At 37.2% G+C, this 12,526-nt stretch overlaps 2 protein-coding genes across 2 annotated transcripts in view; both read left to right on the top strand.

Moving 5' to 3' along the window:
- LOC128374290 (tetranectin-like) overlaps positions 1-12,526 on the top strand; it is a 171,901-nt gene that overhangs the window by 96,929 nt on the left and 62,446 nt on the right. The window lies entirely within an intron of this gene.
- On the top strand, positions 6,955-10,204 carry LOC128374293 (prostate stem cell antigen-like). Its single transcript, XM_053334578.1, has 3 exons — positions 6,955-7,006; positions 7,888-8,007; positions 9,993-10,204. Exons 1-3 carry the CDS (start codon positions 6,955-6,957, stop codon positions 10,202-10,204), a joined length of 384 nt encoding a protein of 127 aa, XP_053190553.1.

The following is a 12,526-nucleotide window of genomic DNA, read 5'->3' on the forward strand; positions in this document are numbered from 1 at the left end:
CTAAATCTGTTTCATAACTTATGCAACAAGTGCTGAGCTTTGATGTTCAGCTCATTGTGTTAGTAAAGAAAGGCATGCACACAAAGCACATGAAGAGTTATCTGCAAAGTGAGCAATGATACCTGGTAGGAACCATAGTTTTAATGTTTTAGTGCCAATAAAAGTCACTATTTTTTTAAATGCATACTCTTAAGCTGTCCAGCTGCAACAACCAATATGAATATGAGCAAAAAAACCGCAGGACAAAACATCTCCCAAGTGTTTGGCAACACACCGCCCAGCAGATTCAATGCTCTGCAGCCTCAAACACTTCTGATGCGAAGAGGAGGAGGAGGAGGAGAAGGAGGAGGAAAAAACTGTCCCTAAAACTCACAGAAGTTACACAAATATCAAATATAAATGTTAATTTATTTCTCCTCACCTGTTTTTAATGTGGGCAGTAGTTTCCCTCCGTTTAGTTTATCCCCCAAACACAGACACAGATCCCGTTATCCTCTCGCTCCCTTTTCCCCTCTGTCTGCCTGGCGACGTGTCAACGCACACAACGTAACCACGCACACTTCCGGTTAGACATTTAAAAATAAAATACCTCTGAAAAACAACTAAATCTCTTTATAGTCAAGCGACTTTAAATTAACATCTGATGGGAAATGTTGAGTAGAAACCATTATTTTATGCTGCAAACTTATATTTAATGCACTATTGTCTGGTTTTTATTTCATTTTTCTCTTTTCCACTGTTGTTTTAATATTATTGGGTTTAGTTTTATTTTTCAAATTGTATGTTTTTATGTTTTTTGTTTCCAATTCCTTACTGTCAAATGTTTTGTTTTTACATAAAGCACATTGAATTGCCCCTAGGTATGAAATGCACCATATGAATAAAGCTGCCTTGCCTAGAAACTGGCTCTGTAAAGGTCACCACAAACCAAACTGACATTTTCTTTAAAAATAGGAGATTGAATATTCGTTGAGCTCTTATTTCGTTAAGCTAACATGCGTAACATCCGGTTTACGTCACGTGCGTATCTCTAGCTTGACCTAGCTCCCCCCCATCCCCCACACGTCCTGCAGGGAGTCAATCAAGACTGATTTGTGATCAATTACAACCAATACTGAAGCTACACTACACAATAGTCCGTTTATTCTCACTAATTACATCACAGGAGCAAAACGTGTGATTATAAAGATGAATGTTTTTGTTGAAGATGAAGTTCATAAAAAATTTAAAAAAGATAACTTAAAGGGGAACTTCAATCTGGACCTTGTTCTCCTATCTTTTTATGTCTAAGTGACTAATGGAGACAACAATTTTTGAAACTGCTCCAGTATTGAGTGAGATCGTTACAACAGCTTTTAAATGGACCGTTGTCCCCTTGGGGCAATTGTGCCTGTCAATTTACGTCCACTAAAAGTGTTTTAGCCACTGGCTCAGATTGTTACTATAACTGTCTGATAACATTATTGAAAGAATCATACAGGGAATAAAATGTTTGTATCCTCACTTTCACTTAATGTGGTTTAATGTGTTTTTTATTGCGTCTAATGATGTTGTCAGATACTTAAAATAATCTGAATCTGAGCCTGTCAGCGGCAAAACAAGAGCTTTTACTGGACGTACATTGAAGAGGCACTATTGCCCCAACAGAAAAGGGATCACATCGGATCACTTAGACACAAAAAGATGCAAAAACAGGGTCTATGTTGAAAAATACAGGCATTTCTCTTTAAAATAGGCATTTCTTTGTCATATTAAACACTTAAAACCAGCTGATCACAGTAAAAACTAAATCACAGCAACCTAAAAATAAAAAAATGAATATATTAGCATCACAACAGACATTACTGTGACCTAACCAAAACTGTATTACCTAAAACTTCAGTGTTAACCCTTGACAGTTAAGCTAACATTAGCAACTGTTTATGCTAGTTTTTTAAGGTAACAGTTTTAGGCTGTTACTATAGCGACCAAATAATAATTTAAAGCCAAAGAAATGCTCAAATTTGAAGTCAAGTAGGATTGAACATTTTAACGTGCCACTGTTTTTAGACAATCTCTGCATAAATTAACCTACTTTTGCCACATATAGCCGATAAGCCTACCCTGACACCCTTTCCTTGTATTAAGACACTGAATTAATGGAGTTTTTCTATTAGATTTTCTGGGATTAATGACTCCTGTTTCATATTCTCCCCCTTCAATAATCCTGATGAATTGTTTATGAAAGGTCAGGTACTGTACTGCCTTTCCTCTCTGTTTCTATCTGCCCTTTAAATATTATACTAAGGCCTAAACTTGGGACTGTCTGCAGTGAATCAAATAAGTCAATATGTCTCTCACCTCTCCCACAGTGCTGTAAATAATTGGTTGCATCAAGTTTCCAGTTCATTAATCTCACTAGGCTGTCTAAACATTTGTCAAATTGCCTTCTTTTTCTCTCTCTTTCATTCTTTCATCATTCTCTCTTTCTATTCAAAGTCAGCACAGATTAAGGCCTGGACACGCTGTACTACTGAGCCGCAGTGTGTTTGTCTGTGTGACATGACAAAAAATAATAATAATCTGGCTTTTCCAGAAAATGTAGGTCAGATGATGTTGGATAAACAGGTTGCTTCATCAGACTCTAAAGGGAAAAAGCTCTGCTGTTTATATTACAACCCTTTAAAATGGCATCAGTGTGAATCGTGTTTACAATCAATGAGGTTTTTTTTTGCTCAACTTTGGCCACACATCGCTGCAGGTTTGGACAGCAGTGGCATAAACATGCATAAACACATCCTCGGTAACAGATGGCTGTGTGAGCTGTGAGTTTATAAATGTGGATGTCCGCATGGGAGTGTGGGGTTACTTTTTTTTTTTTTTACTTGTAAAGCAGCACAATATTTCCTTCTACTGACTCGATTTAGTTACTACAACCAAGAAAGTCAGAGATGCAGACAGCAACAGAGAATAACTATATATATATGTATATATATGTGTGTGTAAATGAAGAGAAAGAGTCAGAAAATGTGAGGGTGATGTAATAGCAGAGGGATGTGTGGAGGGAAGGGGGAGGGAGGGAGGGAAGAGAGGACAAGTAGACAGCACACAGACCAGTGCAGACAGGATTAAAGAACGCCATCTGTCCGCTGAGATCCTTCCAGCCAACTCACAAAAAACATCCCCATTACAAAAAACACCATGAGCAGGTTCACCCCACGTACCCCGTCTGTGGAGAAGAGAAGAAAAAAAGGTCGCCCCTCTAATTACGATTCAGTACGCTTGTCCTTAAACATCTGAAACACTCCAGAAATGGACGTGATTTACTTTGAATTACACAGGAGCAAAGAAATGCATAGTAATTATGTGGATGCTGGAGTTACTTTTAGTGATTTTGAGTCACTTAAAAAACTGCTCTAACTGCTGGGATCCAGTTTTTGGCCAGTTTTGCAGTTTTTTTATATCAGTGATTGAATCAAACAGTAGAAGAAGACAAGTTGGTCCCTAATTTGCATTTTATCAGTTTTAGTTTTTAGTGTTTCTTCACTCAGTTAGGAGAGTACAAGCCTAGTTTCATGTTTTATTAAGTGTAAGGCTGCAACTAAGGGTTATTTTTTATAACTGAATAATCTGTAGATTGTTTTCTCAGTTAATAGATTAGTTGTTTGAGCAACAAAAGGTCAGAAAACTGTGGAAAATATCAATCATAGTTTCCCTAAGATGCAAACTAAAATGTTTCATATTGTCCCGACCAGTTTAGACTTGAACATTTGGTCTTAAACAATTACATAAAATGAGTCATCGATCATAAAAATGATTGCAGATTGAGTTTCTGTTGATCGACTAACTGACTGATTGATGCAGCTCTAATAAAATATATGTAATACCAGTTTAAAAACATGCAAATAACCCAATTTCATGGGCTCATTCAAGGCTGAAATTAGGCCAAAAAACAGCTTTCATGTAATAGTAACTGTGTAAAAAAAAAAAAAAGACAAATTCATGAATCCAAACACATTTTAAAACAACTTTTACCCGAATTTGTGAAATTTGATGCATTTTTAGCTTTTTTCAGTGTTTTTTGTTACTAGATCTATTCACACTGGGTCATAAATGAATTGATATAAAGTGTCAATCAAACTAGTCAGAGAACCAGTTTCTCTAAATATGCAACATGAGATCATTTCCTGTTGTGTTCATTTTGGCATATTGAACACAGTACTTTATGTCACATGTGCATGAGGACTGAGACGACTGCAGGCGTGACCAACATTAGTGAAACAGGGAAATGACACCGTTTTACGATCTGTGTGTCACCACTGAAATCCCCAGAGTTCATGATTAGTCGATAACGATCCATTTTATTCCTTATAAAAGTCAAAGAAACTGGCTAAAACTGCCTTACAGAAGAGTTGTGGGACTGATTATCCTTCTAACATCCTAATTACAGCCAATAAATCAGAGAAATGAAAGAAAAGGTTTTGTAAATACAGTTTGTCAGAGGCGTGGCAGGAGTCTGACAGCTTCTCCTGAGAGACTTCTGGCTTTTTTGGCCGGGTGGTGCTGTGTAATTAATCAACTAGTAAACAGCTTATTCAGTCTGAGCCTGCTTGGCTCAACCCATCACAAGACTTGCTGTCAGCAGACCGTTCCTACATGCTGCCCTCACGTCTCCTATTACGCCCTAAAGGATAATTTGGTTATACTGGTCTGCACTCCAACTCACTGATTCTGTCTTTCTGACATGCTGACTGTCTTTCACCGTGTTTCTTTCGCTGTCAAAGATGCTGACTCTTTTCTCCACTGCGCTCTTTACAGAAGCTGCTGTCTCACACATTTACACATCAACACATACACAACACAATACACCTCATTTTGACTTTAAAAACAGGATCATATTTCTTATTCGTACTTACAATCTTAAACAATGCAACACAATGTTTAACCCTCCTGTTGTCCTCGAGTCAAGGACGGAAGGGGAGGAAGGAAGGAAGGAAGGAAGGAAGGAAGGAAGGAAGGGGGATGGAGGAAGGAAGAAGGAAGGAAAGGAGGAAGGAAGGAGGGAGGGAGGAAGGAAGGAAGGAAGGAAGGGGGGATGGAGGAAGGAAAGAAAGAGAGAAGGAGGGAGGGAGGAAAGAAGGAACAGTCAAAACAGACGGGGTCAATTTGACCCACGAGGACAACACAAAGGTTAAAGGACAGGCTCTCAATTTTTCAAGTCTGTCTTAAAACAACAGTCAGAAGCCTGAATTAATGTTGACATACATTTTTCTAGCTGTAATCATTCCTCCTGTTCATAATGATTATTAGAAAAGCCCTTTATAATTAGAGTTTAAGTGATGGGGGACAAAATCCACAGTCCTCCTTCTGTGTTAAAGTGTGTTTAAAAGTTTATTTGAAGCAATTATAATACTTCAGCTGTCAAATCAAGTCAAAATCTTTTAAATTTAATGTTGTTTTATTGCCAAGTTCCTTCTTTTTGTTACTATCCTTCCACTCTAAACACTGAAAACAACAACTGCCTGCCAAGACACAAAGAGAGAAAGAGATTGCTAAAAAAAGACTTTAACTGTGTGACTAACTCAAACTGCTGAATCCTCCCATAAGTTGTCCCTCATCACTTCCATTGTAACTTTATTTTGAAGGGAAATGTCAATTTGCACCCAGCTGTTGTTTTGAGAGGATTAGGGTAAATTGTGAACATATCCTTTAATTCAATTCAAGGATACTACACAGATCCACTAACCTGTAGAGCAAAATCACACATCTACCCAAATGTGTCTCCAATATGTGATAGATGCCAGTTTCTTTTTTCACGCTCTGAAATTCAACCTTCTTGGTCTTTTTTATATTATCGTAGTTGTCTTTTAACCCTCCTGTTGTCCTCAAGTCAAGGAAGGAAAGGAGGGAGGAAGGGAGGAAGGGAGGAAGAAGGAAGGAAAGGAGGGAGGAAGGGAGGAAGGAAGGGAGAAGGAAGGAAAGGAGGGAGGAAGGGAGAAAGGAAAAGAGCAAGGAAGGAAAGAAGGACAGAGGAAAGAAGGAAGGGTGGAGGAAGGGAGGAAGGAAGGAAGGAAGGAAGGAAGGAAGGAAGGAAGGAAGGAACAGTCAAAACAGAAGGGTCAATTTGACCCGGGAGGACGATACAAAGGTTAAACTTTTTTATCACCTGTATATATAAACTGAGAAACAATGAACTCATCTCATCTGTCATCTATACACAAACCCAACCCTTACATGCAACAGCACAGAGAATTATAAATGATCTTATTGCTTTTCCTCCTCTATAGTAAGGTCAAAGGTCAGGGGTCAGAGGTCATCTACAGTAGGAGCAGATCTTAAACATTCATCACACTCCGTCATAAAGTCCAGTCTCTTTCTGCTGACTGCCATCAAGCTTACCAGAGAAGAAGAAGTCCACTGATTTGGCTCAGTGTCTCTTAAATACTTCCTTTCTGTTTCTACTTTGTTTCTCACTTCCTCTAAACACTAACGTACCGGTATCCTCATTCGTCCTTTCAACTAATGAGCCAGCAATTTTGACTAGGACGCTGTTTTTTTTTAAATATCGTGAGACACCCACTGTGATATAAAAACAAACCCCAGACCTACATTCTTTGGCCGTCTTTAGCCGTCTCAGCTGATCGTTATTACCTCTCCAAATTAAATTAAAAGTTTTAGGGAGGAGGAGTATGGGTTTTTTTTTTTGTCCAAGTCAGGCCTACGACAAAACGTAGAAGCCAAGACCAAAAGTGACACAAGGAGAAAAAACCCAGAGGTGAACACAGAGGGTGCTGACAATAAAAATTATTAACATTTTGAGGAGTTACTACTTAATCAGCTAAACCCAAAAACACAGCAGAAGAAGAGCTGACGCCGAGGGTTTGAGCTTTGGACTTCCAACGACGAGGGGATTTTTTTGGAGGCGTTTGAGGAATAAACTGAAAACGTTATTTAGGACTTCTGACTGGAAGCATCATGCCTCGTTCACTACTTCTGATTGTGCTCCTGTGTTGTCTTCCTCTGGCAAGTATGTGGGACAAACAAGAAATCACAAATCTCATCATCAGTTATTTGATGATTTGAAGGACGAAGAGAATTGTATTAAAAGAAAAATCAAACTTCATTATCAGTTTTAGTTTGTCCTTCTTTACACACTGAGTTAAAAGTATAGCTACAGTTTTATGTTTAATTACGTATATCAAATAGCAACTTAAAGAGATCTTGTTCAATATTAAATTTGTGAGGAAAAGTGCTTTTATGTGAGTAATTGTGTAAAAGAGTTATTTGATCAAATCCAAACATCTACAAAACAAGATTTAAATTTTTTTTTTTACTGTATTCGGAAAGTTTTGTTGCATTTAAGCTTTTCTTAGCGTTAATGTGCTAACAGTTTGAATTGTGGTTATTTTTCTTTACAATTTTGATCTTTATATTTTGATTATTACAGATTTATCGCTACTGGAGCGGAGCTGTTAAAAAGTCCCTCACACTAGCCTGAGTTCAGCGATCACTTAATAATGATCGATTATTTCCTTATTTCTGCACAATGTAGAAATAATCAAAACAAAACAAAGAAATGAGAGCCTACTATTGTATCAGTCAGTTTTTTTTAATAAACACAGGTAAAATGTGGACGTTTGCATATATAAAAATGAGTATCAGCTGCACAAAACTACAAAAACCTATGCATTTTACTCTCATAAGAAATGTGTATAGGGTGTTTTTACAGATCTCGATTGAAACAATGAGTCAAATTTGAGCCTGAACATTATGTAACCAAATTTAAAGGATCCTTATGAAAAAATGTATATTACTTGATGTATCTTTACACAATATCGGTATCCTGTCTCAGTTGGGTAACATTCACAATAAGTTTCTTGATATTTGTTTTTTTCTTTTCCCCTCAAGCCTGTTTGCACTGTTACACCTGCGTCTTCCCCTCCATCTCTCCTATGGACTGCCTACAGTTTCCCCAGGAATGCCCGGCTGGACAACTCTGCCTGTCGAGCACTGCGACGGGAATACGAGGTGAGAGAGAGACAGAGACAGAGACAGAGAGAGAGACAGTGAGGGAGTTTATCTGTATCTTTTCTTTTCTGCAGATTAGATTATTTTCAGAGAATCTAGGGCAGTGATGGATCACAAATTGGCAGACAAAGCCTCATTGTAGAGTGTTTGTCTGGGAGAAGATTTGAGAAATGTATTCTCCTTTCTGTAAAGTATAAGGACAGTTTTGTTTTGGCTTTTCTTTTTTTTTTGTTCCGCCGGCCCACCGGAGTTGAAGAGAAACCATGGATATAGGAGTGAAAATGCTGACTCTCTTTTATTTGATGGCGCCACTCACCCACATCATGAAGAACTCTGCAGAAACTGAACTCGTAGTTACAATCCCGACACTGTTCACACAATATAGGCCAAATACTTTTAAAGCTGTGAATCAGCACTTGAAGCTCATAGTCACGGTTTTATATGAAAGCTTTTGCTCTGAAAAGAAAGTTTATTGGGTTATATCTGGATAACATGGAAAATCCTTAAATGTGGAACACAGACTGATGTAAAAAACTGGTTTCTACTCCGCAAAGTCGTCCAGATAAACTCCATAAACCTAATTTTTTTGGGACTTTCCTCTGCAGCACAGAGCCAAAACAATATCACTGTCCAAATATTTGCAGTCCACACTGTTAAATCTTTTATTTATTGATGTTTGGGATACTAAAACTATTAAAAACTCAAACATGTGGTCCGTTGGCTTCTCTCAGGCCTGAACCTTTCTCGACTTTCCGAGTGCAAAAACACAAAAGGAGACAAAAGAGTGACTCAGATCTCAGCACCATTTCTCATCAGGCCGGTTGTCAGCTTACTAAAGCCTGTGATGCCATCAAATTATCTCTAAAAATAACTCGCTGGGCTCCGGACTAGGGTGGGGCAAAATGCTGGCTGTGTCTCATCAAAGGATATAAAAGCCCCCCTTTTACTCACATGGACTTTAACTGAGCTGTAAACACAGTTGTTTTTTGCATGTGAGCGTCATGTGAGGAGAGTCGCCCAGAAACATGCCAACATTCCCGGGTTTTATGTATCTCTTTTTATTCAGGCGTTACACTTTGAAATAGCACGTGAGTTGAAATTCGTGCTTCCTTCTTCCTGAATCACCTGACCTGGAAAATTATTCAAAGTCCCCCCCCCCCCCCCCACCACCCCCCACCATCCCCCACACACCTCTACGATTTGTTAAATGACTCAGATAAAAGGCTGTCAAAACACTCTCACTTCCCTTAAGTTAGTTTCTCATCAGCGTCAGTGTAATGACAGTGTGTGAGACAGAGTGAGGCTTTTAGTGGAAGATTCACTTCTTTTTTTTTTTTTTAAATCAATATATTAGAAAAATAATGATGTATTTTAGAGATATTACTCATTATGAAACATGTTAATGCTACATTAAACTCAACCAAATGGAGCAAAATGAATGAGTGTTAAATGAAAGCACCGAAAGGCAGACTGACACAGAATATAAGTCAACAGTGATTTATGTTGTTTGAAGTCTCATCTTTAAGGCCGAGGCTTAATAGGAATGGATTCGATCTGAGTTGTAAAAATAAGTTCTGACCCAATAATGGTGCTGTGTAAAAACTTAAAGCTACAGAATCTGATATTTTTTAGTTTAAATGTAAGTTTAAAGCTCTATTATTCACTATTTATATATATTTATATACATATTAACTTTCTTATTTAAACATTTTAAATATAAAACTGATCATTAGGGCTAACGAGGATAATCAATCAAGCATTTTTGCAATAACAAAACTTGAAATGCTTTTATAAATTTTAACAGGAGACTTCAAAATATAAACTAAGTTACTGTACTATTAATTAAGCTGTATTTCATATTTAATATTAAGTATTTTGTGGTTGTTTTTAAGCAGCTTGAAATCCTAATTATGTCCTTTCTTTGCTTCCGTAGTCTTCCTCCATCATAGCACGGACCAGTATAACTTCCTCTCTTCTCTCCGTAGGTCCTCTACAGGTGACGATGTACGAGAAAAGCTGCGCTCTTCCCACCCAGTGTGGCATTAGTGGGCAGAAATACACCACAGGTCTGTTCTTCAACTACACCAACATCTGCTGTGATACGGACCTGTGTAACGCGGCTGTGACCGCTGCTGCCCTCAGCTGGGGAGGAGTGGTGCTCTGCCTGCTGCCTGCGCTCAGTCTCCTGCTGGCCTGAGCAGCACAGATGATGATGATGAAGGTGGAGATGGAGATGAAGGTGGAGGTCAAGCAGGGGTCACGCCGATGATGTTTAAGTGACCTGGGAGACATTGTGTAAAAATATACACTGACAGACAAAAGCAAAAGAGAGCATTAACAGTCAATGTGATGCAGTGGTAACTTAAAGGATGAGTTATACATTTTAGTGATGCAGTGATTTATATTATTTTAAAGTATTACCCAAAAATCAACAAATCTGATAAACTTACTATTTTTTTACATATCAATGTCAAATGTTTATTTTTAGCACATGATTTGACGGTTGTGTGAGGCGATATACAAAAAAAAAAGATGATAAAAATGTCCAAATATAGTTAGAAAAATACAAAACTGACACAAGAATAAACACAGCTGACAAAACTATCTCACCTCAAGTGGCCGCTCTGCAAACATCGATGTCCAAATTTTCCATTTCTAAGTATTTCAAGGTTTATTTTTCCCCCATTTTTGGCTTAAAAAGTTCATTCTTGACAAAACAAACCCACCATCACCCAAAGATACTGAATTCACTGTCAAATATGATTAGATATATAATATGTTGCTCAGTTGCTGATGAATTTCCTGTTGATCGACTGATTGACTGACCAGATGGTTTAATCAACTGCTGGTTTCCGAAGATCACGAATGAACTTTAGACCTCAACTTTGGAACCAACATGGAAAAAAAAAAAAAAAGAAGAGTACTGAGAAGAAATGGAAAGTCAAACATGATGATTATTTCCATGTAAAATGTGTCGTCAGCTGTTTTGAATAATACTCCAATTGACATCAGTGCATCTCTAAATGACATTAATGGTAATAGTGAGGCTAATAAAACTTTAACCTTTAATAAAATTATACTGAATAGATGCTTCTTATTTTACTCTATTTAAGTGGATTTGCTGTGTACATGTTTTTTAACATTATTATACTTGAATGTTTAAAGTTTAAAGTCACTGCTGTTATGGAGTAGAAATGAACCTTTTTGTACGTTTCCTTCTCGGCTATTTCAATGATATATTACCCTCAAAAAAAGAAATAAAAACACACTTTATTATTAAGATTGTTTTATTGGGTTATTAATAGATGAATGTGTCTTCATAAGGGCTTTTAAAAAGTACAAAATACATATTGGAAACTTCCAGCGGTGCTATTAGTTTGATTGTCTTTGTTTTTATTAAATCTACTATTTTTAGCGTCCACGGAGGTTTTCATGCTGTGGACTTTGAAGTGTGACTGCTTTCCACAAAGATGGAGACAGCACAACAACAAAAAAGAGACCAAAAAAAAGGGAAATGCATAAAAGGTAGGAAACAAAGTGAAAAGCATAGATATAGGTCTCATAACAAATACAATACATAGCAGGAAGAAATAAAAACAGAGTTAAAAACAGTGAGGTGAGAAATCTAAATAAAAGTTAACATTTTTAACATTAATGGTCCCTGAAATTGTATCAAATCCTACGATAAGAAAACATTCGGATATATATATATCAGCACTGGCATTAATCAGATATGCTCCCTTTAAAAAAAATAATAATAACAAGAACAATCGGTCTACAACAATTCAGTCAAGTAAAATATATCATCTCTTTGATCAACACTTGTGTTCAATACCGAGCAGGTCAGAAAAGGAGGGGTTAACTTTGCGTGATTAAACAACTGTGCTCACACTGGACGTATTTAATATAAATCAAAACACTGTGTTAAAGATTGTCTTTTCAATCCGATTCAAAATTGCACTTAGGTTTATTTTCTTTTTAAAAAAAATATGAGTTTCATGTTAATGTGAGAGACATGAAACTTTATCTTGGGCTCCCAACAAAAGACGTTTAAACTACCTCTAAATTAAATCTTAATTGCCGTACAGTTTCATAAAATCCTCAACACAAGCTGCTAGTTCCAGTTTTTTCCAGCGGTTCGATTTCAAGTCTAGTAAAAAAATTTTTTTAAAAAGCTCCCACAGTGGATTAAATCTACTGGAAACACATGACAAGCACACATAAGTCTAAGTGATATTTAATATTTTCCCAATTGTCAAAAAAAATCCCAAGAGTGTCATCTCTCTGCCTCATATAGATTATTACGCTGTTGTCAGCTGAGGCTAATGAGTTACTTAGAACTTACTTAGAACTTAAAGCTACAGTATGTAAGTTTTTTCTCATATTTAAATTGAAATATGGTCAAAAGTACAACCAGTAACCAATCAGAGGAGGTAAAAGTTAGGGGGGGGGTGGGAGCTCACAGCTGTCAATCAAGCTCCGAAAACCTGTTTTAGTCTTTTCACGAAATTTGACGACA

Source organism: Scomber japonicus, chromosome 15 (genome assembly GCF_027409825.1).
Source record: "Scomber japonicus isolate fScoJap1 chromosome 15, fScoJap1.pri, whole genome shotgun sequence".
Classification (NCBI taxonomy): domain Eukaryota; kingdom Metazoa; phylum Chordata; class Actinopteri; order Scombriformes; family Scombridae; genus Scomber; species Scomber japonicus.